The sequence below is a fragment of the Salmo salar genome, chromosome 06 (genome assembly GCF_965601325.2).
Source record: "Salmo salar chromosome 06, fSalSal1, whole genome shotgun sequence".
Taxonomy (NCBI): domain Eukaryota; kingdom Metazoa; phylum Chordata; class Actinopteri; order Salmoniformes; family Salmonidae; genus Salmo; species Salmo salar.
In genome coordinates this window covers 46,790,802-46,815,463 of record NC_138296.1, presented here as the reverse complement: position 1 = coordinate 46,815,463, position 24,662 = coordinate 46,790,802, and the positions used below count along the sequence as shown (strand labels likewise).

The following is a 24,662-nucleotide window of genomic DNA, read 5'->3' as shown; positions in this document are numbered from 1 at the left end:
TTTGCCGCCACCTGCTGATTGTTGCAGTTACCGCACAATGACGTCTGTGATGTATATCTATTACGTCATACGGGATCATGTTTGAAACAGATCAGATGACATTTGACCATTCGTTCAGTCATCAGGTTGGTTTCGTTGGTGGTCGAAAATGTATTGTCCCGCATTTTATTGCAATGTATTTTTTTATTTTTGTATTTAATTGTATCATCATTTTTTTAAAGCATTCATTTGTGATACAACTGGAGAGAATATGGAGAAGAAATAAGTTGAGGTAGGCATTGTTTTTTTATAGAGATGTATTTTTTTTATATTAAACATTTTGAAAGGCAAGATAAGTCTTGCCATCTGCCAAAGTCAGAAATAGTGAGTAATTGGGTAGTGATCGCCAAGGTGACACTGTGCATAGAGGACTTTCTGATGACATTCCGGGGTCAGAGGTCAAAGGTTATATAACCTTTTGATAAATAATGTAGGCTAATTAATGAGTTTGGGAAAGGTGATATGTAAAATCTCAGTCCCAGGAGACTGAAGCAGAGACAGAGATGCAGGAGGCTGATCCAGAGTCAGCCGGCCCATCTCAGTCAGAGGAGACTGAAGCAGAGAGAGAGATGCAGGAGGCTGATCCAGAGTCAGTCGGCCCATCTCAGTCAGAAGAGACTGAAGCAGAGAGAGAGAAGCAGGAGGCTGATCCAGAGTCAGCCGGCCCGTCACAGTCACAGGAGACTGAAGCAGAGAGAGAGATGGAGGAGGCTGATCCAGAATCAGCCGGCCCATCTCAGTCACAAGAGACTGAAGCAGAGAGAGAGATGCAGGAGGCTGATCAGGACTTAGCCGGCCCATCTAACACATGGGAGCCACAGCAGACTTCTCATTACAACCTGTCCTTGGCCCGGAGAAGCTCCTCCTCAGAAATCGAAATCTTAGGGGAGGAGATGACTGAGAAGTAGGTTGCTCTTTGTCTTCCCCATACTTACCTCCTATTCTCTATGCTGTATGTTCTACAACTGACCAAAGAACAAATCAGAGGGTGTGTTTGTGGTACATGTATATAGGCTAGTCCTGTAGAGGTCAAGGGTTAGATAGTTTTAATAATTAACAGTACTCATCTATTTACCCCTTTTGCAGGCAATGGATTCTCTTGACTGATAATATGCATGAAAGGGTGAGTTAGTGTTAGCTCTGGAATTTCTAACATCAGGAAGACGGTAAAATACACTCTGGGTACATACCAAATGGTGGCATTTTCCATATATAGTGCCCTACTTTTGACCAGAACCCTATGGGCCCTGGTCAAAAACAGGGCGCTATTTAAGGAGTAGGGTGCCATTTGGGACACAATCTAGATCAGTAAATAATAAAAATAGGAACTCAGTTGGGGTCTCAACTTATTGTTGAGAGTTCGAATAGTAGAATACACAATGTGCAATTTTAAAAAAATGGTTTTGCATCAGCGGTTTTTCTCTTTCTATGTCAGTCACTGATAGTCACTCAATTAGCCCATGTCATTTAAAACTCTTTTGGTGGGGTAAGTTAGTCTAACGGGCAAGCTATCGAAACTTGAAGTAGTCATGGTCGAATTACCGACTGGGCGTGGGGGTCATTGATTTTGTTAGTCACGCTCACTCAGATATCATATTTTTCTCTCTGTCCGATGGCAAAATTAGTAGAATTTAATGAAAGTAGTTAGAAAATGAAAAGATGTTCTCTATGCCCCATGGCAAAATGCGTAGTATTGCAGCAAACTTGCTTTAAAATGGCAACATTTTCTCTACTCCCCATAGCAAAATGTGTAGAATTGCAGGAAGGAACTCGAAAACTTCTCTCCACTGTCAAAAGGGGTTCCGCTAAAATCATTTGCTCGCAAAGTGGGGGGCAGGCCCAAACAAAATTTTACTTAGGGCCCCCAAAACGCAAGGGCCAACTCTGACTGCATGTGTGGGTTTGGATGTGGGTATGCAGACCCCGCGAGCCACTGCAGCACCTCATGATGATTTCAGATTTTTTGTGGCCCCCACCCCCATAAAAGTTGCCAATCCCTGGCCTAGATATTCTATTACAATACTACAGTAAATGTACCAGGAGCTGGCGAATCAGCGCTTTGAGTCTAGAGAATGGGAACCTGGTGAGCAGGCTTTATATCTCAAAAACAAGGTGGGAGGAAGTTGAATAGAATAGAATAACTTTATTTAATAAATTCAGTTGTGGCATTCGGATTAGGTAATAAAGACATAGACCAGACACAATGAAGACAGACTTAAGTGTATGTTAGATCTTGTTAGATTTTAAAACAACCTTTCCCGGCTGTTCTTTTACATTACAGTTCACCGTAGTTGAGGCTTATGCTAAGTGCAAGAACATTGTGTCATGGGTGAAGGAGGCCTCTTCAACAGTGGTGGTCCCTGCCCTTGATCTCAGCATGGATTTGTGCTTGACACCATCATCATCAACTTCCTCCTCCTGGTCTTCCGTCGTAATCAATGTAGCAGATCTGAAAGCAGCCTCCACATGCCGCAGTGTCAGATTCAGCCTTGGGCCAAGTCATGGGCCAAGCGAGGTCACTAGCCATAGAACTGGTGCCAGCACACGGAACCCAACTCCCTTCCCCTCCCCACTTTCGTATGTACCCCCAGAAGCTTATATCTCCCCATAATGGTTGAAACAGTTATTTTCTTCACTGTGTATAAATAATGACTTCTCTAAAATGTTTTATTTACACTGAATACAGATGTAGGATCTTAAGTTTGCTAGAGCAGGAAAACAATCCTGCAGCAACAGGAAATGTAAATTATTATCTGGATTATAATTAATAGACAGTTTTGTAGGGGTTGATACTTTTTTCGTAAGGGAAAATCAAGTCAGAAATTTCAGTGGAAATTACAAACTTCAGAAGCCTTTTTAAACCGCAAATACACTACAAGTTTTACATGTCCTACATTGCAGGAAGGTTCTCATGCAACAGGGTGATGAAATTAAGATCCTACATCTGTATGACTTTAGTTGGATTTTTTATTAATTTATACAATTCCTTTGCTTCTTTTAAAAAACGTTTTAAAGCAGTGTTTGTGTCCATAAATGTTTGTTATTGTCGTTGTTACCATATCTCTGTTGTGGGGCCCTCTTCAGCTCAGAGGAGTCTTTGGGAAATGAGGAAGAGGATGACAACCCAAGAAGATATTGTTCCGCGTCTGAGGACGGAGATAGAGAGGATTGGGACAGACCCCGCTCAGACCCCCTGAGGTCTGTGTTCGGACTGTCTCACAGCTTCATCTTCAGTCAGGTTCACAGAGAATCCCACAGGTCCCTGAGTGAGGTCATACTGCCATCCATCCAGAGGAGACCGAAGAAGATGAGGCCTAATATTCTGTCTGCGGACACCAGGCTGATCATGGCCATTGTGGAGATCATTATCAAACAGATCAACGCCAGACTAGCCCAGCTCATGCTGAAAGGAGGTGCCAGTCAGGGAGCCGAAGCTCCTTCGACCAGCATCAGCTCACCGAGCAGTCAGTTTGCTGAACAGATGCTGCGGACAATCACAACCACAATGAATGGCCATACCATGGGACAGATGGCGCTCACTCGGCTGTCTGGAAAGTCCCCTCTGGAGATTGAGAGCAGGCTTGAGACAGAGTTAGGACCACTGGCAGGTCAGGTCATTGTTGCAACCATCAGCAGCATCCAGAGGGCGAAGAGCAACGCTCAGACAAGACATGAGGTTCAGGTGTCCTCCCCTTGCACCTACTTCCTGTCAGCGGTGTCGGCCGAGGTGCAGAGTCTGGTGGTCCAGAGATCAGGGATTAGGATGTCGGCCAGACAGTCAGGCAGCGACCACCTGCTGAACCTGTCTCGGGCGAAGATCACCAGGGCCGTCGAGCTGAAAATGGCTGAAATGTACGGCGGATCCCTGTGGGATTGGTCCCTGACAGAACAGAATATCCAGCCACGTCATGACAGAATCACTGCCATGTCCAGTGATTTGGTGGATTTGGTGGTCGATGATACCCTGGATGCCCTTGGATATCTAGAGAACCAGGCATTATCCGGGCCCCAGACCGCTGGATCCCTGACAGGGATTGAAGGCCTCGACATTGATGGTGTGGCAAGGGACATGGTCCGGAAAGCTGCACCCAAACTCAAAGCCTCCATGTCTGAGTTTGAGCTGGAGGGGGGATCCAGATCCTCACAGGGCAGCAGTGGTCCCTCAAACCACTCACCTCTGCCTCGCTCCCACTCCGACCTAAGGATGCTCTGTGTCCGGTCAGCAGTGGCAGTCAGAACTGCCCTGCAAGTGATAAAAACAGAGCTTGACAGCAACTCAGAGGAGTCCTTTGATCCGTGCCAGATGGCTAGAAACCTTCTAGCGCGTCTAGTGTCGAGTGTCGAGAGCATCGACGATCTGGAAATTGGTGAGATGCTCCAGGGCCCCTCAGCAATCATGGAGCCAGAGGCTATAAGAGAACACCCAGACATATCTTCCACTGCCATCTACCACTCCCTGCTCATTGATTGTCCATTCCCACCATCAGAGAGGGTTCAGGAAACAATTATCCTAAGCCATCCACTCACTGCACAGGATGTGACCACACGGGGAGAAAAGCAGCATCCTGCTGACCTTCAGACCGACAGCCTAATGGCAGAATACCTTGCCAAGGCACAACAGGTAGGGACTCAGGTCATAAGAGATGCTTCTTTGACCATGGACATCCTGTCAGCCCACATCTCTTCAAGGAACATTGCTGAGGCCTCAACTCGCATTCTTGAGTCCCTTCTAGTGGACTTAAACGAGGCAGTTGAGGTGAGTAGGGCAGGGGGGAGCAAGTTCTGGGAACAGGTCCAGTTATCCTCCCAGAAACTTTACAGCACAGCTGTGGACAAGCTGAAGAGTTTGTACACTGGTTGCCACCTCACCAACGAGCGAGACCACCAGGATACCCATGTAACCGCTGACAAAATTCAGGACATGGAAGTGTCTACCAACAATGACCTCAAAGACCCAACAGTTGCAGTCAGCCAGGAGTCAGTCAGACGCAGTGCCAAGAAGATCCTCACAAAGGTTCTGAATGTGATCAAGGCCGGAGTAGCTGGCTCAGAGCACTCATCTCTGGGCGAGCAGATGACCGAAAAGTGCCAACTGGCCACGGAGATGTTGGACTCCATTCTGAACAGACTAGAAGATGATGAGCCTGATGTGGGTGAAGAGGATCATCTTCATGTGATGTCTGTCCGTGATGTCTACCAGGATGTCTCATCTAAAACCTCTCAGGTTTGTATGATGGTGAGTAGCCAGGCGATGGACCCGCTGACCGATGATGTGTCTGCCGCGACCTCTGTGCATGGTAAGTGAAATGAACACTTTTCATTTATTTTATTTTGTAGTATGCACTAAATTGATTAACTCCTGTCATGTAGGATTCACTCATTTTGAGCTTAATCATTTTAATGCAATTTTGTTCATTGGATTTTCAAGATTGTGTATTATTGTAAAATATACACAACATAATCCTGAGCTTAATTATTTTATCTCTTCTGCCCCCAGATATTGTGCCCAGGTCAGAGAGATGTCTCTCTCAGGCCACAAGTACACACAGGTCCGGTACAAGCCAGGCCTCCAGTGACTTTGTTGTTGAGGACATGTCTGAGCTCCATTCCAACCGCACTGACACTGAATTGCCTGTGAGGTGCACTTCTACAGCTGTTGCCGATACAGAGACTCGTCACGTCCCCTCTGCCAGAGTGAAGAAGAAGAGCCAGGGCCAGAGGTTCAGTTGCTGCCCAAAGTTGCCAACGGTCAGGATCAAGGTATGGAGATCCATGTTTGGGGGTTTTGCCCTTCATTACGGCTGAAATAGAATCCAAAGCTAATGGGGTCAGAGTGAGACATTGTGGGGCGTCTAATGGAAGGATGAATTTACCCGGCAACAGGTGTTCAAGAGCAGAGTGGAACCAGAGAGCCACCTCACTCAAAAGGAGCTGCCTTCGCAGCGTTTCAGCACCTCTCGAGTTGCTCTGGGTAAGCGACACACAATGATGATCCTTTTCTTTTGATGCATTGCTAAGATGTAGCCAGTGGTCAGAGTGACTGCAGCTTTACTGAGTTTAATGCTGAGTTTTATTAACCTCTGGTCCCATAATGTTTTCTCTGATCAAGGCCACTGAGTTTGACGAGCTGTCAGGCAAACATTGTAGCAACTCTTACATTTCCCAAGGTCAAAATCATTGATGCTGTCATTTTGATGTATTACCGTTTGTCTGGTTGGTTTAGACTGTGGTCGGAGAGAATGAAAGTACATTTGCCATGTTCAATTTACATTTTAGTCATTTAGCAGACGCTCTTATCCAGAGCGACTTACAGTAGTGAATGCATGCATTTCATTTAATGCATTTTTATTTATTTATTTTTATATTTTCTGTACTGGCCCCCCGTGGGAATCAAACCCACAACCCTGGCGTTGCACACACCATGCTGGCGTTGCAAACACCATGCTCTACCAACTGAGCCACAGGGAAGGTCAATTCTAATCCTGCAATGTTCTCTTATCACAGATGATGATCATGTTGTCCCATTCATTCCCCAACTTGAGGACGACCTGCCACCAGCACCTGCACAGGAGTCCCATAAACGTCCCCTGTTGGTCAGGGTGTTCCGGGCCATTTCCAGAGCCATCTCAAAACCATTCAAGGGCTGTGCTTGTTGTAGGAAGAATTAGGAAAGGGTTAGCCATCAACATCTAATAAACATCATTGTGTCTGCAGTCAAATTGAATAGACTCTCTTGACATGGATATTTTAGTAGACACTTATCCAGAGCAACTAGGGTTAAGTGCCTTGCTCAAGTGCACATCAACAGATTTTTCATTTCGTCAGCTTGGAGATTCAAACTAGTGCCCTTTTGGTTATTGAGCCAGCACTCTTAACCACTAGGCTACCTACCATCGCATTGGTTCTACCATATTGCTTATTCTTTTTTGATTCCTTCCTATCTGCAAACACTGAAGTGATAAGGGGTTGGTCAAACTGAACATTTCACACCAGATTTGTTCCATTTACTGTGTTAAGAACATGATTTCAATATTTGTAATATACTTGCAAACTGAGAAGGCATTTCAAACTAGCTTTGTTTGTATTGACCTTGGTGAAAATGTGTTTAAATTACATTGAAACACAAAATTAATACAATGAGTGGCTTTTTCAACACATTTAGATGCATTTTTCCAGTGGGGGAAGGGGTATGGTTTGTGGCCCATCATATTCTATACAGCTCTTCGGGAGAGGTTGCCAAGGTCAAAGTGGAGCTATTATAATCCTGCTGATCATACAGTCTTTGTAATGAATAAGGGTCCATTAATAGGGGCTAGGGTCAGCCTGAGAGGTATCTGTTGGTTGGAGGCCAAGGGTGGGCTTGAAAATGGGTCATTGACAGTTGCTATTTAGAGCTTCTGCATTCCCTTGCTCCTTCTGTCAATGTATATAATCCCCCTGTCTCTCTTGCACCCCTTTGATAGTTTGATTTATGATCACCTCTCTAAACCTGTAGTATTTTTAAATAATAATTATCTTAACTATGGCCTATAGATGGAGGGGTACCAGGAGGGAAATGTAAGAGAATACAGATTTGTGTATGTGAAAATATAGGAAAGTTCCCATTCCCAATACTGTATATTAAGATGATCTTTTTCCATTATGCATGACTGTTATGCATTTTCTATGCATAGTCTTTTATCTTTATTTTGTATCATTGTATCTTGCCTGTTTTTCATATACTTTCACAAATACCCAATGATTACACTGATATGTACACTCTCAAAGAAGACATCAATAAATAAAGATTTATGAAATAGTTAGGAGCATTAAATTCAACATAGATTTCCCCAAAACGTTTCATCAATGACAAATGCAAAATCTGAAGATCATTTTACAACATGGCGCAAGTATCTTTGCCATAACGTTTGTGTGTAAAGAGAGAGAAAAAAAACAATTTATTCCGAGTTCAGGGGTCAAGAAAACGGAAACACGTGATAGGGAATTTTGCGCGGAACTAGCGCCCAACCGCTGATTAATAAAACATGTACACTGTTGGGGCGTTACGTGGGCCATGAGTTCTTCTCTGTGCACATATTTTGCAACTTTATGAAATAGTGCAGCCGCACGTTGACTTTGCTCAAAACTAGCACAGCGTTGCAGCCAACCCCATGTGGAAAACATTTGGTGCATGAGGTATGTTATTGTAAAAGACTAGCTAGCACATTTATGAGTCTACAGAATCTTGTTAAATTCTAGCGTATATCCTGAGACAACTTACAATTCGTTTCATATGCTAAGGTTTAAACGATAAACATGGACAAAGTCGGTATACACTCTAGAAAGGGGAGAGAGACGAAGAAGAGAGTCTCTGAGCCAGAGCCTGACTACGAGGAAGAAGTGTTAAAAAAACACAAAAACGCCCAGGCAGTGACTGTTTTGGGCGAAGAAGATGCATCTGTAAAACTTCTTGAAGAGCTTGTTTTTGGTGCTGAAGATGATCTTGTGGAAAGGCTCGTGGAGGTAGGAATTCATTAGTTACATATGTGGTGTATTCATTACGCCTATTCTGTAGCAAAACGTTTCGTCTGTTACAAAACGTTTTGCAACAACTCCAAACGCTCTTCAACGTGACGTAAAATCTGTTGTGTTCTTAAACGGAAGTTGTAGTTCATTTTTTGCGGTTGCCATTCCAATCTGAAAAATCGGCGTAATGAATACACCTCTGATTCCATACAGAATGATGCTGCCTGCCAGATGCTCAGTGGATTATGTTGCCACATTGTCAGCATGTCATAGATATAAATTCAATATTGATTGATAGTTAGTTACAACCAGGTAATAGACTAATAATCTCCAGTGTCATATCCCTCAGTCACATCATTTACTTTTAGTTTCATTGCAGTCAGTTTTTAGCAAATCAATTTCTTGTCAACAGGACAGAGAGGATGGAGGTGCCACACTTCTGGATGATGACGATTCCAGCGATTCCGATGTAGAGAATGAAGCACAGCTGAAGGTTCAGCCAACAAGGACAGCAGTATGGAAGGATGAGGATGATGATCTGGAGGAAGAGTTAGTACCTGGGACTGCAGCAATGTCTTATTGTGTCTTCTCAGCATTAATGTCATCATGTACAATGCTTCACACTTCATGTAACTACATTAGTTGTAGTCATGTAACCCTAATGTCAATTACATGGATATGTGAATCAAACATTGCTTGTATGGGCAGTTACTAGTGATGTGCATCTTTCCCTTTTGAAGACGAATCTATACGTATCTACCGTAATTTCCGGACCATTGAGCGCACCTGAATATAAGCCGCACCCACTGAATTAAAAAAAAATATATACATATATTTTGAACATAAATAAGCCGCACATAAGCCGCAGGTGCCTACCGGTACATTGAAACAAATGAACTTAACACAGGCTTTAACGAAACACGGCTTGTAACAAAAATAAATAGGCTTTAACGAAACACGGCTTGTAACAAAAATAAATAGGCTTTAACGAAACACGGCTTGTAACAAAAATAAATAGGCTTTAATTAACGAAGCACGGCTTGTAACAAAAAATAGAAAAATTGTAGTAAACAGTAGCCTACCAAGAAAGTCATTGGTCACTATCTTCCTCGTCCTGTGCACTGAAACCACTGAAGTCATCTCCTTCGGTGTCGGAGTTGAATAGCCTCAGAATTGCTTCATCCGATATTGGATCGTTTTCATTGTCGCTCTCGTCACTGTTTGACCTTAACCCGTTCGGCAATTTCATTGGTCTAATGAAAGCTTCATGTCTCAAAAAAACTGAGCACGACACAGAATGTGTTTTTTTGGAGAAAAAAAATTGAAAGCGGGAAAAATCCATATATTAGCCGCATCATTGTTTAAGCCGCGAGGTTCAAAGCGTGGGAAAAAAGTTGCGGCTCATAGTCCGGAATTTACGGTAGATACATGGGCTCCAGTATGATATAGAAACCAGTGCTTGACCTGGACTGAAATAGCTTCCGGTACTCATTTTGGGTTCCGGAACTGTTTATATTTAGGTGCAGGAGCTCCCACAATACTTTTGAGCTAATATTCTATAAGATGAAGAGGAGCTCAAGCAGTAGAACATTTGAGGTGCTGGTACTCGGCTCCGGTGAGCTCCTACCCAAGTCAAGCACTGACAGGAATGATACGTTTTAGTTTGCAACGATTTGGTTTGATGAGAGGAACAAATCGATACGATTTGGTTTGATGTGATAATATTCGATGCTACAACATTTGCTACATAAACACATTCATTTTCCATTCTAAATTCAAATCTGCTGATGATGGAGCTCATGGGCTGGGCCTCTGAGCTGGATCTGTTTGAGCTGATGTGTGTCTGTGTGTGAATGTCTATGGTGTATGTAGTCACCTGAGCTGAGCCATAAGGGAGACTAGTGGGCATCTATCACCCACTATTAGATTGGGGGGGTGCTTTTTGCGTAGACATCTTGACAGAAATGGTAGCAGAAGGTGAATGTTGAACTTTTGTAAAGCCTCGATCACACCTACAGAGTCATTGTGCAAAATGGTACGCAGCATCATCTGAATGTGTGCAACCAAAGTTCAACATTCACCTTCTGGTGTACCAAAATGCAATGACGCTATCGGTGTGATCGAGGCATTATTGGTCAGCGTGCGAAGCAGCGCTCAGTTTTAGTAGGCTACTGATATTCCCTGGGGTTGTCCAGCATGCAAAATTACTTGTAGATCCATTAAAAAAAATATATATATATTAAATGGATCTACAAGTAATTTTGCATGCTGGGTATGTTTGGCAGCATGAGTGAAGGAGGCTTTGTTGCGAAATAGGAGGCCGATTCTAGATTTCATTTTGGACTGGAGATGCTTAATGTGAGTCTGGAAGGAGAGTTTACAGTCTAACCAGACACCTAGAATATGTGAACAACTACAAAAAATTATTTCAGAACCGTCCAGAGTAGTGATGCTGGGCGGGTGGGTGCGGGCAGCAATCGGTTGAAGAGCATGCATTTAGTTTTACTAGCATTTAAGAGCAGTTGGAGGCCACGGAAGGAGTGTTGTATGGTATTGAAATGCGTTTGGAGGTTTGTTAACACAGTGTCCAAAATCAATGACTGTCAACACAGTTAAATGCTTAGTTTGACAATGAAGGAGAGGAAGCATCAGTTTTCACAACAGATCAGAGGTATTTTCGGAAGGTAGAAAGAAAGTAACATGAGCAAAACCTTTTTAGTGAACTGACGATTCATAACGTTTGAGTCGATTTTCTAACCGATGCATGGTACATTTAGATCGATTTGTTTCTTAAACATTTGAACCAGGGACTGATGCGTTTTCGGTGAACCATTACATCCTTAGCAGTTACGCAACTGTTTTTTTTATTCATTCATCCATGATCTTTCCCTCCTGTTTCCTAGAGTGGACATGACACACCGGTTCCGTAGAGACCTGGCCAAGAGTGATGCAGAGGCCAAGATGTCCAAACAGAAGTTACAGCAGAGGATGAAAGAACAGTAAGTGGATATTAGTAACACAGCCATGGAGTAAATACCGCTGGGATCTGGTGGTTCAAACTCACACTTCCAACTCATTTTTGCCAGGTTCCAAAAAGCAATGGGTGGAATGCCGTCCTGGGCAGAGACAAAAGTAAAGAAAAAGAATAAGAAAAAAGGTAAACTCCCACATTTTGGTTATAAACATCTTCATGATCCATGTAATATGTTATGAGAGATGCCCCTCACTGATGATTACCTACTAAATAATGGTGGTATAGTCTATACAGCAGGGTTCCCCCAACTGACCGCGGGCTGAATTTTGGTGATTTTTATTTGGCCCTCCCAAGTTTTCTGAAGTAATTTTTTTTATTTTTGGACATAAAACACTGTAAAAACACCAACAAATAATTTCTAAGTGATTTTAATTTTGGAAATCTGTTCCAAAGTATTCCCACACATAATAGAGAGATACACACTGAGTCTACAAAACATTATGAACACCTGCTCTTTTCATGATATAGACAGTTTGAAATTGTTTTAATGAAATTGTATATTTGTTTGGGCTTCTTGCAGACAATTTGCAGTTTACAAATTATTTGTAATTATGTTCTGACCGTCGGCTCAAGAAAAAAATTGGCATGCGGCTGAATCTAGTTTGAGCCCTGGTATATAGTATACATTTGTGTCATTTCAATAAAAGATGTCTATTTTCCAAAAACTAAAGATGACTCTGATGAAGACTCTGATGGAGACGACCTGATGAGGAAGACGGGCAACTTTGTGGGCTCATCCGACAGCCTTCCCAAAGGAATCATACGGGTGAGTTCTGTTCTCCCATCATCTCACCACTACTACATTTGAGGTTAAGTTAGAGTAAAACAACCAGGTCTCTCTCTGACAGCAAATGGGGACTCTAAACCAGAGTACTTTAAAGGTTTGGGAGTTACAAAACCATTACGTTTTCCAGTATTAGATCGTGTGGTTTTGTTTACATGTGATGCTAGTACATTTATTATGGATATATTTAACTCTCTTGCAGATGAAGAAGTGCCTACACGCCAACAACGATCGGCCGTCTGAGGACAGACTGACCACGGTGCAGTTCCACCCCTCTGCCCAGGTTGTCATGACAGCAGGGCTCGACCAGTCCATCTCTCTGTTCCAGGTATTCATTTTACTCATCAGCTGCAGTCTTTTCTCAGGTATTCTTGTGGCTGTCATCATGAGACATGGTATAGGGAACGTCATATACCCTTAATATCCTCCAGACCTTTTTTTGACCATATAAGCAAAAAAAAATACAAACTCTGAACGGACCACCAAACATCCTTACGGATGATTATTTTATGGTTATTTTGTGAATCTGTGACACTAACAGACAAGTTTGTACTTATATTAATTACCATCCACCTCACTCTAAATGTCCCTCCTTCCTCTCCAGGTTGATGGGAAGACCAACCCTAAGATCCAGAGTATTCACCTGGAGAAGTTCCCGGTGCACAAGGCCCAGTTCAGCGTGAATGGGGAGCAGGTGGTGGCCACCAGTTTCAGGAACAAGCTGTTCTACATCTACGACATGATGGAGGGCAAGGTCATCCCTGTCCACACTGTCAGAGGTGAGGAGGAGGAAGCCTAAGGCTGCTCGGTAGTAATCTAACCAGTTGGCTGTTAGGTAGTGATATAGCCTAGTAATAAAAGGCTTGGGCGGTATCGAGATTGTCAAACCTTCATACCGACCTTGTGTCCATCCCAGGATATCCGGTAATATGGAATGGAACACAAACCCCGCTGAGACTTTGTAAACCGAAGGTTAGCAATGCTAACAAGTACATGTAAAATCTCAGTGCGAACATTTTATACAGTCTCTGATCCAAATGATTTGCAGGACAGACATCCCAACTCAGTTATACAAATAACAAAAAATACTACAGTTTGCTGCACACACAAAACAAATATTAGACGGCAAGGCTCTTGATCCAGGAGGGGATTCTCTGCTGTTACTAAGAGAAGCTTGTTTTTTGCAAGAAGCTATATAACTACTGTAAGTTAGCAAACCAAATGCACAACTGCAGAGTATTTAGCACATTTTAGACAGTTAACTTAATAGTTATAAGATATCTTTGAATGGCATTTAACCTCTCTGGGATATGTGGGACGCTAGCGACCTCGACAACAGCCAGTGAAATTGCAGGGCGCCAAATTCAAAACAACAGAAATCTCATAATTAAAATTCCTCAAACATACAAGTATTATACACCATTTTTAAAGATAAACTTCTTGTTAATCCAGCCACAGTATCTGATTTCAAAAAGGCTTTACGGTGAAAGCATACCATACGATTATGTTAGGTCAGCGCCTAGTCACAAAAAAACATGCAGCCATTTTCCAGCCAAAGAGAGGAGTCACAAAAAGCAGAAATAGAGAGAAAATGAATCACTAACCTTTGATGATCTTCATCAGATGGCACTCATAGGACTTCATGTTACACAATACATGTATGTTTTGTTCGATAAAGTTCATATTTATATCCAAAAATCGCAGTTTACATTGGCACGTTATGTTCAGTAATGTTTTGCCTACAAAACATCCAGTCATTTTGCAGAGAGCCACATCAATTTACAGAAATACTCATCATAAACTTTGATGAAAGATAAGTGTTATGCATAGGATTATATATACACTTCTCCTTAATGCAACCGCTGTGTCAGATTTCAAAAAAGCTTTACGGTGACAGCACACCATGCAATAATCTGAGTATAGCGCTTAGCCACCAAAACAAGCCATACAGATACCCGCCATGTTGTGGAGTCAACAAAAGTCAGAAATAGTGTTATAAATATTCACTTACCTTTGATCTTCATCGGAATACAGTCCCAGGAATCCCAGTTCCACAATAAATGTTTGTTTTGTTTGATAAAGTTAATCTTTATGTCCAAATACCTCCTTTTTGTTTGCGCGTTTAGTTCACTATTCCAAATGCACAAGGCGCAGGCACTAAGTCTAGACTAAGACAAAGTTCCATTACAGTTTGTAGAAACGTCAAACGATGTATAGAATCAATCTTTAGGATGTTTTTATCATAAATCTTCAATAATATTCCAACCGGACAATTCCTTTGTCTTTAGAAATGAAAGGGAACGGAGCTCGTGCTAACGGCTGCGCACGTAACTTAACTAAAGGCTTTCAACCAGACCACTGGTTCCAACAACTCTTATTCGCTCCCCTTTTACAATAGAAGCCTGAAACAACGTTCTAAAGACTGCACTTCCAAAGGCTTCCACTAGATGTTAACAATCTGACCAAATTTACACTGTATATTGGATAGGCAATCACTTGAAAAACTACAAACCTCAGATTTTCCACTTCCTGGTTGGATTTTTCTCAGGTTTTTGCCTGCCATATGAGTTCTGTTATACTCAGACATTATTCAAACAGTTTTAGAAACTTCTATCCAAATCTACTAATATGCATATATTCGCTTCTGGGCCTGAGTAGCAGGCAGTTTACTCTGGGCACCTTATTCATCCAAGCTACTCAATACTGCCCCCCCGTTCCCAAAGAAGTTAATGGCGCCGGATATATATTTTATATTTGAGATAATTCGAAATAGCCACTGCCTTGATGACAGCTTTGCATACTCTTGGCATTCTCTCAACCAGGTAGTCACCTGAAATGCATTTCAATTAACAGGTGTGCCTTTTTAATTTGTGGAATTTCTTTCTTTAATGCATTTGAGCCAGTCAGTTGTGTTGTGACAAGGTAGGGGTTGTATACAGAAGATAGCCCTATTTGGTGAAAGACCAAGTCCATATTATGGCAAGGACAGCTAGAATAATCAAAGAAATGACAGTCCATCATTACTTTAAGACATGAAGGTCAGTCAATCCAGAAAATTTCAAGAACTTTCAAAGTTTCTTCAAGTGCAATCGCAAAAACCATCAAGCACTATGATGAAACTGGCTCTCATGAGGACCCCCACAGGAAAGGAAGACCCAGGGTTACCTCTGCTGCAGAGGATAAGTTCATTAGAGTAAACTGCACCTCAGAAATTGCAGCCCAAATAAATGCTTCACCGAGTTCAAGTAACAGACACATCTCAACATCAACTGTTCAGAGGAGACTGCGTGAATCAGGACTTCATGGTCGAATTGCTGCAAAGAAACCACTACTAAAGGACACAAATAAGAAGAGACTTGCTTGGGCCAAGAAACATGAGCAATGGACTTTAGACCAGTGTAAATCTGTCCTTTGGTCTGATGAGTCAAAATTTTAGATGATTGGTTCCAACTGCTGTGTCTTTGTGTCACAGAGTAGGTGAACGGATGATCTCCGCATGTGTGGTTCCCACTGTGAAGCATGGAGGAGGTGGTGTGGGGGTGCTTTGCTGGTGACACTGTCTGTGATTTATTTAGAATTCAAGGCATACTTAACCAGCATGGCTACCAAAGCATTCTGCAGCGACACACCATCCCATCTGTTTTGGGCTTAGTGGGACTATCATTTCTTTTGTAATAGGACAATGACCCAGGACAATGACTCAACACACCTTCAGGCTGTGTAAGTGTTATTTGACCAAGAAGGAGAGTGATGGAGTGCTGCATCAGATGACCTGTCCTCCACAATCACCCAACCTCAACCCAATTGAGATGGTTTGGGATGAGTTGAACTGCAGAGTGGAGGAAAAGCAGCCAACAAGTGCTCAGCATATGTGGGAACTCCTTCAAGACTGTTGGAAAAGCATTCCAGGTGAAGCTGGTTGATAGAATACAAAGTGTGTGCAAAGCTGTCAAGGCAAAGGGTGGCAACTTTGAAGAATCTAAAACATATTTTGATTTGTTTTAACATTTTTCTTTGGTTCCTACATGATTCCATATGTTATTTCATAGTTTTGATGTCTTCTCTATTATTCTACTATGGTACTGTAGGTTGGGGTGCCTTGTAAGAATCTGACCGCGAGTGGATAACCTGCCTCTACCATCAGTCCTATTTGCTAACGTGCAATCATTGGATAATAAACTGGATGAGCTCCGATCAAGACTATCCTACCAACGGGACATTAGAAACTGTAATAACTTATGTTTAACCGAGTCGTGGCTGAACGACGACATGGATAACATACAGCTGGCTGGGTTTTCCGTGCATCGGCAAGATGAAACAGCTGCCTCCAGTAAGACAAGGGGTTGCGGTCTGTGTCTATTTGTCAATAACAGCTGGTGCAAGAAATCTGATATTAATGAACTCTTAAGGTTTTGCTCGCCTGAGGTAGAGTATCTCATAAGCTGTAGACCACACTATTTACCAAGGGAGTTTATCTATATTTTTCGTAGCTGTCTATTTACCACTACAACCCGATGCTGGCACTATGACCGCACTCAACAAACTATATAAGGCCATAAGCAAACAAGAAAATGCACATCCAGAGGCAGCGCTCCTAGTGGCCAGGGACTTCAATGCAGGGAAACTTAAATCCTCTTACCTAATTTCTACCAGCATGTGCAACCAGAGGCAAAAAAAACTCTAGACCACCTTTACTCCACACACAGGTGTGTACAAAGGTCTCCCTCGCCCTCCATTTGGCAAATCTGACCATAACTCTATCCTCCTGATTCTTGCTTACAAGCAAAAACTAAAGCAGGAAGTACCAGTGACTAGCTCAATACGGAAGTGGTCAGATGATGCAGATTCTAAGCTACAGGACTGTTTTGCTAGCACAGACTGGAATATGTTCTGGGATTCTTCCGATGACATTGAGGAGTACGCCACATCCGTCACTGGCTTCATCAATAAGTGCCTTGATGCCATCCACACAGTAACCGTATGTACATACCCCAACCAGAAGCCATGGATTACAGGCAACATCCAGACTGAGCTAAAGGGTAGAGATGTCAATTTCAAGGAGCGGGACTCTACCCGGACACTTATAAGAAATCCAGCTATGCCCGCCGAATAACCATCAAACAGGCGACGCGTCAATACAGGACTAAGATTGAATCTTACTACACCGGCTCCGACGCTTATCGGATGTGGCAGGGCTTGCAAACTATTACAGACTACAAAGGGAAGCACAGCCACGAGGTTCCCAGTGACATGAGCAAACCAGATGAGCTAAATGACTTCTATGCACGCTTCGAGGCAAGAAACACTGAAACATGCATGAGAGCACCAGCTGTTCCGGACGACTGTGTGATCACGCTCTCCGTAGCCGGTGTGAGTAAGACCTTTTTAAGTCAACATTCACAAGGCCGCAGGGCCAGACGGATTACGAGGATGTGTACTGCGAGCGTGCACTGACCAACTGGCAAGTGTCTGCACTGACATTTTCAACCTGTGCCTGACCGAGTCTGTAATACCAACATGTTTCAAGCAGACCACCATAGCCCCTGTGTCCAAGAACACTAAAGTAACCTGCCTAAATGACTACGGTGAAAGGCTGGTTATCAACACCATTATCCCAGAAACCCTAGACCCGCTACAATTTGCATACTGCCCCAACAGATCTACAGATGATGCAATCTCTGCACTCCTCACTGCCCTTTCCCACCTGGACAAAAGGAACGTGAGAATGCTATTCATTGACTAGCGTTCAACACCATAGTGCCCTCAAAGCTCACCACTAAGCTAAGGACCCTGGGATTAAACATCTCCCTCTGCAACTGTATCCTGGACTTCCTGACGAGGCGCCCCCAGATGGTAAGGTTCGGTAACAACAGATCTGCCACACTGATCCTCAACACGGGGGCCCCTCAGGGGTGTGTGCTCAGTCCCCTTGTGTACTCCCTGTTCACCCATGACTGCATGGCCAAGCACGACTCCAACACCATACGTGTTTGCAGACGACACAACAGTGGTAGGCCTGATCCCCGACAACGATGAGACAGGCTATAGGGAGGAGGTCAGAGACCTGGCAGTGTGGTGCCAGGATAAAAACCTCTCCCTCAATGTGATCAAGACAAAGGAGATGATCGTGGACTACAAGAAAAGGAGGGCTGAGCTCGCCCCCATTCTCATCGACGGGGCTGTAGTGGAGCAGGTTGAGAGCTTCAAATTCCTTGGCGTCCACATCACCAACGAACTGTCATGGTCCAAACACACCAAGACAGTCGTGAAGAGGGCACGACAATGCCTATTCCCCCTCAGGAAACTAAAAAGATTTGGCATCGGTCCTCAGATCCTCAAAGTTCTACAGCCACATCATCGAGAACATCCTGACTGGTTGCATCACCGCCTGGTATAGCAACTGCTCGGCCTCCGATCGCAAGGCACTACAGAGGGTAGTGCGTAGTACGTTACTTGAGCCAAGCTTCCTGCCATCCAGGACCTCACCTAGGAGCATGAGCAGCAGTGTGCTGCATTTCCCTTTCTGTTTTCCATGACTCCAGCACCTGCAGAAAGTACTTGGATGTGCGTATGTTCTTCAGCTTTTGTACATATTATCTCAATTACCTCGACTTACCTATGCCCCCGCACATTGTATATAGCCTCGTTACTGTTATTTTATCGTTCCTCTTTGATTATTTTTTTATTTGTATTTTTACTTGTTTATTTTAGTAAATACTTTTGTTAACACTTAATTTTTCTTAACTGCATTGTTGGTTATGGGCTTGTAAGTAAGCATTTCACTGTAAGGTCTAGATCTGTTGTATTTGTTGCATGTGACAAATAAAATTTGATTTGATATCTAGCTGGCAAACATTTAGTTGTGTAACTAGGGGAAAGGGGGATACCTAGTCAGTTGTACAACTGAATGTATTCAACTGAAATGTGTCTAATGCATTTAACCCAACCACTTTGAGTCAGAGAGGTGCTGGGTGCTGCCTTAATCGTTATCCACGTCAACGGCGCCCAGGGAACAGTGGGTTAACTGCCTTGCTCAAGGGCAGAATGACAGATTTTTTTCGCCTTGTCAGCTCGGGAATTCAATCCAGCAATCTTTCGTTTACTGGCCTAACTCTCCTAACTGCCAGGCTACCTACCGCCCCTAGATCACCTGGCACGTGGTGCAAAACATTGAGTGATTCACAAGGCTCCAGTCTCTCTAGTTGTTGTGTGCTTGTAAACCAAACACCATGTGACTGGGAACTACCGGTAAGCTTTATAATGAAATATTATGTGACCGGTGAAATTAAGAATGGAAACGGCTTTATCTCCTAACGTATTGCACAAATTGACTGCAGGTATTTACTTAAAGTTGCTACAAATATTCAAATGTCTAGAAAAGAAAGTTTCATCTGTATTGACGGTGTTGAAAACCATCCCATGGCTATTTCCAAATACCCTGTTTTACGGTATACCACCCAAGCCTAGTTATTACTGCGCAAATTATTGTGTTCTGTGATTGGTTTGAAGATAAAATCGCTGTATATTTTATATAGTGGGTAAGTGACTGGTTGTGTGATTTGAGTGCAGTAACAATTATGATTGTCCCCCAGGTCTGAGGGAACAGAGGGTGAAAGAGTTTGAAGTCTCCCCTGATGGAGAATCCCTCCTTCTCACTGGCACCTCCGGATACCTCCATGTGTTAACAATGAAGGTAAGTGATTGTAGATGGCAAATACCTGGTATACCACACATCCAAAATGGATCAAAATGTAGACTCCATTTTGGATCAGGCGCATACATGCATTGCATAAATGTCTGTATTTTCTCACTGTTGTTTTTTTTTTTTCAGACAAAGGAGGTAGTGAAAAGCATGAAGATCAACGGAAACATTGCGGGAGTGGCTTTTTCCCACGACGGCAGCAAAGTCTTCACCAATTCTGGTGGGTTTTACCCTGGTCTAAGACACACAGCCACAGCCTAACACCACAATCACATCCTAAAGCCTTTTTTAGACTTTAGTTAACGCTTCAAAATGTGACTTTTTGGGCGTCCTGACCAAATTCACATAGAAATATGAGTTATAGATCTGTCATTCTCTTTGAAAGCAATTCTAAGAAGCAGTAGATTTGTTCTGTGTGTGCTACTTCTATGCTTCACATTCTTAAGTTAGTTTTTGTGTCTTTTTACTTTTGGCTTTGTTCACCAGCTTCAAACAATATTTTTGTTTATGGAACATATATTTAACAGAGATGGTACAATGATTATCTACACCAGTGGTCCTAGTTGGTCACCAAACATTTGTGTAAAAAAAAACAACAACGATAAATCCTCGTGTTCCGATTTTTGTATTTGTTTCGTGCTGTTGGTGGTAGGTGCACTTGATTCAGCAGCCCTAGCACTGGGAAGGCAAAGTGTTCCCATTTTGAAAAATGTCATGTGTCTGAAGGTAGAACTCCACTTTACCTGGCAGGCCCAGAGAGCAAATCAAGTGCACCTTCAGACCTACCGCTGGCCAATCAGATAGCTCAGCTCAAGCCATAGACTGTAAAAAGAAGCCTCGAGCGCACAGCAAAGTTGAGACTGAGATTTAAAAACTTTTAAAACCATGACTAGAGACTCAGCGGAATATAGCTGAGTGTTTTTATGAATAAGTTCATGTTGAAATTCAGCACTGTCAATGCGCATTCTCCCTACATCCACTCACACTGCAAGCAGTATAGCAAAGTGTTATTAGCGGCGTTTTTTTAATATATAGTAATATTTCACTTTAACTGGCCATCATCCGATTTAACAACATGAATTGGTGCAGGAGGCAGAAATAATGCAGTGTGACTTGAGTTTCGCCATCGGCTGGAAGCCTCACCGCTGCTCTCTCCTTCAGACTGACCATCAGATGCAGGCTATCAGTCCAGTAAAATAAAAGCAAATGATTATGCTCACTCAGCTGTATACCTATACCTACAATTTTGAAATATAATTTCAAAATGATCTGAGAAGAACAACATTGGCAGGGCAATTCAAGCATAACCAATATGCAGTGATAATGTATTGGGTGTTTTTCCTACTACTAAACCTCATTGCTACAGAACAGTTTTTAAATGGGTTAATATTTCATTCTTTGTCATGTTTAAAAATAATAACATAAAAAAATCGGAGCGGTAGTTCTTGGTTTGTATTTTGACTCAGTGACCCCTGCCATGGTGACCACTGCTTGTTTTGTCACAAACTGAAATTAGGCGAACTATTAGCATTTTAGCAGAAAGAAAATGGCGGAGTGATTTCTGCATATTGCACCTTTTTAAAGCTGTACATGGGTACCTGTATGCACCAAACTTGTTTTGATGTTGCAGAGGAGGGTGAGGTGTACATATGGGACATGAGGAGCAGTAAATGCCTGAACAGGTTCACAGATGATGGCTGTGTGAGTGGGACCTCCATGGCTGCATCCAAGAACGGACAGTATCTGGCCTGCGGGTGAGTCAGCCATTTTGTTTTTAATATTTTCCATGTCGTTTTGGGATATAAGGTTGTTGGTGTGTAGCTTTATTCATTTATTTATTAATTCATCCGTTTCCTTGCTGATGTGATTCAGCAGGGATAGTCCCTGTCGGTTTGTGATCAAACCATTGCAATATTTGTATTGTCCTGTTTGTCTTGCTTCAGATGTCTTTTTTTTGTTTTTATGCATGATTCTGCCACAAAACCTTCAGGATAATTGGGTTGTTCCACCAATTAGGTGCCTTTTTTAAGAAGTGTAACAAATATTAACATTGTCATAAAGAGCACGTTCAACTTAATAAAAAAAACATGTTATCCCACTTTAAGCGATTTAAATAAAACATTTATAGTAAGTGCCTATTATGTGCCAAATAAAGTTAACAGGGTTGACGATTTCATCTTTAATCAGCCATACATTTCCTCGTGACAGGGGGAATGGAATCTTGTTTTGTGCAACAGGAAGTGTTAATTAAATGCAAGCTTCACAAAAAAATGTAGGCTAGAAATGTTTTAACTGTCTATCCATGGGTAACAGGGTTGGTTGACATGTTATGCTCGACCCGCTCAGTTTTCCACCAGCTCACCTGCTTTTACTCTATCATTTGACTATTTGATGTTCTATGTTTTTTAGGACAAAAACTATTTTAAAAGGAATAGTTTCACGATATTAAAACCAGAGTTCAGTTCAAGTAACATGGTTGATCTTAAAATGAAGGAAACATGTAAATTAATCACATTAAATAAATTATCTTCATACATGACTTTGTCAAAGCAACAAAATAACTAGGCCTGTACAATGATGGTGAAACTTGGAGAAATGTTGGGGTTAAGCGAGTTAAAATCTTCCTAGAGGTGGACACATTGTTGAAGGAGGGACATGTCAAAACGCTGAATTTTTGACACTTTATTCATATAAAAAAAAAACAGATTTATTGAATTCTCCATGTGGTCTACATTTAAAGGGCACTTAATTTAACATAAAAGGCTTTTCAATTGTAATATTTGTGCACATTTTCTACTTAAAATATCAACGGGATGCCAAAGGCACCCATTTCATGGAATAACCCAATTATATTTTTTCATATAGCTGTAGCACAGAAGTTCACATTATTTTTCTACCATTTCTATTATCTCAGGTCAGCGGCAGGTGTGGTGAACGTGTACTCCCAGGAGGAGTGTATGCGGCAGAACAACCCCAAGCCTCTGAAGACCATCATGAACCTGGTGACCTCTGCCACCTCTCTCCGCTTCAACCCCACCTCCGAGATCCTGGCCATTGCCTCCAGGGCTGACGACGAGGCTGCCCGATTGGTCAGTCTCTTTCTCACACACACACCTAATGTTGTCTTTGTCATCATAACAGATACAGCTGGTCTCTTGTAAATATTAGGTTTTATTGCAGCATGACTTGGATAGTAATAAAGTTTGAGTTGATTTAAAAGGAATTAAAACCATGTCTCTCTTTCACTGTCATCAAGTCTCTCCAAGTGCCATGTGTCTACCCTTCTCATTTCAGGTTCATATCCCCAGCTTCACAGTGTTCTCCAACTTCCCCATGTTCCAGAGGAAAACCATATACAGGGCCCACCGCCTGGACTTCTCCCCAAACAGCGGCTTCTTCTCTCTGGCCAACAACAAGGGCCATGCCCCTCTCTTCAGGTGAGTTTTGTTTTTTTCAGACAGCAGAAAATAAAAAAACATAAACACTATGGGTGACTTTTGATACAAATAAATATATTAGAATAATAATTTGGTTTATTTTCAGGTTGTTGCATTACAAAGACTTTTGATGAAGAGCATCACAAGCAGGCTCGTAATCAACATCAAGACACCATGCGCCCTCAATACAACTACCATTGTCTTCAAGAAGACATTTTACAATGAAAAGGACTTCAATTGTGAAATCGGTTATGGTAATTTCATCTATGAAAGTGTCACAGCAAGATACCATGTCTTTGTTATCCTGTTTTTTTCCCCTTCAAATTTGAGTGATAACATTTTTTAAGTGTTCTGTTTTCAAAATGCATGCCCTGTATATTTCTTTGTCTACTTTAGGGTTTGACAAATGTTTGTATAATGGATAAAATACAACTTCATTTCCTTGATACTTGGTTGTTATTATTATAGTTTCTTCTGTTTCTAGATATCTCCGGAGAACAATAACATTATAGATTGACTATAATGCTTAAACAAGTATAGAAAAGCTGTCAAACTTGTATGCACTATAGCCCCGTTAGTCTACTCCACGTTGACCTGAAAATCTGTTGCTACCAGCCACAATAATGGACTAGAACAATTCACTGTGAATTCCATTTTGACCAAAGTGCTCCTCCAAGACTGATAGTGTTTAAAGTTGATCATTTTCACACAACTTTGGATTTCATACTTAACGTACAGTGCCTTCAGAAAGTATTCATACCCCTTGACTTATTCCGCATTGTGTTGTTACACCCTATATTCTAAATTGATAAAATATTTTTTTGCAAATGTATTAAATTAAATGCAGCAATATCTCATTTACATAAGTATTCACACACCTTTGCTGTGACACTCCCAATTGCGCTCGGGTGCATCCAATTTAATTTGATCATCCTTGAGCCGTTGCCACAACTTTGGCTAATTCAATAGTTTTTACATGATTTTGAAATAAACACATGTCTATATAAGGTCCCACAGTTGACAGTGCATGTCAGAGCAGAGACTATACCAAGTCCATGGAACTGGCCATAGAGAGCTGAGGTAGAATTGTGACAAGGCATATCTGGGTATAAGGGTATAAAACCATTTCTAGAGTGTTGAACGTTTCCAAGAGCACAGTGG

General features: G+C 42.2%; 2 protein-coding genes across 3 annotated transcripts; both read left to right on the top strand.

The window, feature by feature from the left end:
- Window positions 1-2,213: 2,213 nt before the first annotated feature.
- Window positions 2,214-7,837, top strand: LOC106607507 (uncharacterized). 2 transcript variants are annotated; one of them, XM_082976688.1, is made up of 3 exons: window positions 2,214-5,799; window positions 5,923-6,010; window positions 6,544-7,837. In XM_082976688.1, the coding sequence occupies exon 1, from the start codon at window positions 3,347-3,349 to the stop codon at window positions 5,342-5,344; it is 1,998 nt and encodes a 665-aa protein (XP_082832814.1). In that variant the 5' UTR covers window positions 2,214-3,346; the 3' UTR covers window positions 5,345-5,799; window positions 5,923-6,010; window positions 6,544-7,837. The 2 variants fall into 2 exon arrangements, with proteins under 2 accessions (XP_082832814.1, XP_082832813.1); XM_082976687.1 differs by having other exon boundaries at window positions 2,214-6,010.
- Window positions 7,838-8,194: 357 nt separating this feature from the next.
- utp18 (UTP18 small subunit processome component) lies at window positions 8,195-23,947 on the top strand. Its single transcript, NM_001139910.1, is given in 13 exon segments — window positions 8,195-8,541; window positions 8,957-9,093; window positions 11,448-11,543; window positions 11,631-11,701; window positions 12,250-12,344; window positions 12,565-12,690; window positions 12,967-13,141; window positions 19,955-20,055; window positions 20,194-20,284; window positions 21,695-21,818; window positions 22,979-23,153; window positions 23,359-23,501; window positions 23,608-23,947. Coding segments are annotated over 13 exon segments (1,566 nt in total). The 5' UTR covers window positions 8,195-8,334; the 3' UTR covers window positions 23,633-23,947.
- The last annotated feature ends 715 nt before the right edge of the window (window positions 23,948-24,662 follow it).